General features: G+C 35.4%; 1 protein-coding gene across 1 annotated transcript in view; it reads left to right on the forward strand.

Annotated features, from left to right (window-relative positions):
- The window catches only part of LOC107600656 (uncharacterized), a 31,530-nt gene extending 30,529 nt beyond the window's left edge, over positions 1-1,001 (forward strand). Inside the window, exons 5-7 of the mRNA XM_016292602.1 lie at positions 7-267; positions 603-706; positions 839-1,001. Of these exons, the coding sequence (XP_016148088.1) occupies positions 7-267; positions 603-706; positions 839-874 (401 nt within the window). The 3' untranslated portion in view covers positions 875-1,001. The remainder of the gene's footprint in view (positions 1-6; positions 268-602; positions 707-838) is intronic.
- The last annotated feature ends 244 nt before the right edge of the window (positions 1,002-1,245 follow it).

The following is a 1,245-nucleotide window of genomic DNA, read 5'->3' on the forward strand; positions in this document are numbered from 1 at the left end:
GGTCAACTTTAGTGTGTGTGGCCTCAGGCTTTTATCCCGACCATGTGAGTGTGTCCTGGAAAGTGAATGGCGTAGAGAGACAGGACAGTGTATCAACTGATACCTCAGCCCAACAGAACAAGACAACATTAATGTACCATATCAGCAGCAGAATAAAAGTTAATGGCACGGACTGGATGGATCCCAAGAATAGCTTCGCCTGTACCGTCCAGTTCTTCAACGGAGATGAATATGTCAATGTCACAAACACCATAAACGGTCAAAAAGGTTTGTGAAAATGCACCAAATGTTATAATCAGGTTCAATAACTGCATAAAGTTCACTCATTATATAACAAGTTCAATTCAGTGATAAGCAGCTCCAGAGACAGTAGACATAAGTATATATATAGTATAATACATTTGCAGATGACACTTTCTTTGATATATTTATATGTCGCAGTGAGACTGATCGTGCCAAAATAGAATATACAGTGGCCCGAAAGACTAAGTCTGAATTCCACGAGACAGCAGACTACTGATATTTAGTTGTCTAATTTGACAGTCTTTGTATTTATGTCTTTAAGTGCTGTATCTGACATGTTTGTTTGTCCGTGTTTTTAGTGAAGCCGAAAGGATTGAAACTGCTTGGCTTTGGCTACATCCTATTCCTCAGCAAAAGCCTGCTGTATGCGCTGGTTGTGGCTGGTGTGGTGTGCAAACTAAAGGTAATTCCTGATAACTATTATGCACATCTCACACATCAAATATGCATGTACAGTATATGAATATATAAGTATAAACATAGATAGATTGATACATGTGTTCCCATAACATGATATTAATTTATTACCCTACAGTTCTCAGCGAAGAAGAAACAATTACCAGAAGACTGAGATGCGTTGAAAATGTGTGACTTTAGGCCAGAAGTGACTTTCTTTGTTATTTACAAGTTGTATAAAATATCTGTGTATTGCCGACAATTTACTAGATTCATGTTTGTTATATTTGTGTATGACATCAAATCACACATATTATAATTTTTTTCTTACTTTTTTTATTTTTATTTCCCAAAGCTTGAAAGTTTAATGGAGGTAGTGACTTGTCTGGAATGAATAACTAACAATGAGAAACAAATTAAGTAGAATGATATAAAGAGTTTTGGGTTCTATTTTTGTGCTATGACTAAAACATTCTACATTTACGTAATTCTGAGGCCTTTGTTTTACGAGAAACAGGATATTTGCATACGTTTTCTTTTTTTTTT

The sequence above is a fragment of the Sinocyclocheilus grahami genome, unplaced genomic scaffold, assembly GCF_001515645.1.
Source record: "Sinocyclocheilus grahami isolate Dianchi unplaced genomic scaffold, SAMN03320097.WGS_v1.1 scaffold288.1, whole genome shotgun sequence".
Classification (NCBI taxonomy): domain Eukaryota; kingdom Metazoa; phylum Chordata; class Actinopteri; order Cypriniformes; family Cyprinidae; genus Sinocyclocheilus; species Sinocyclocheilus grahami.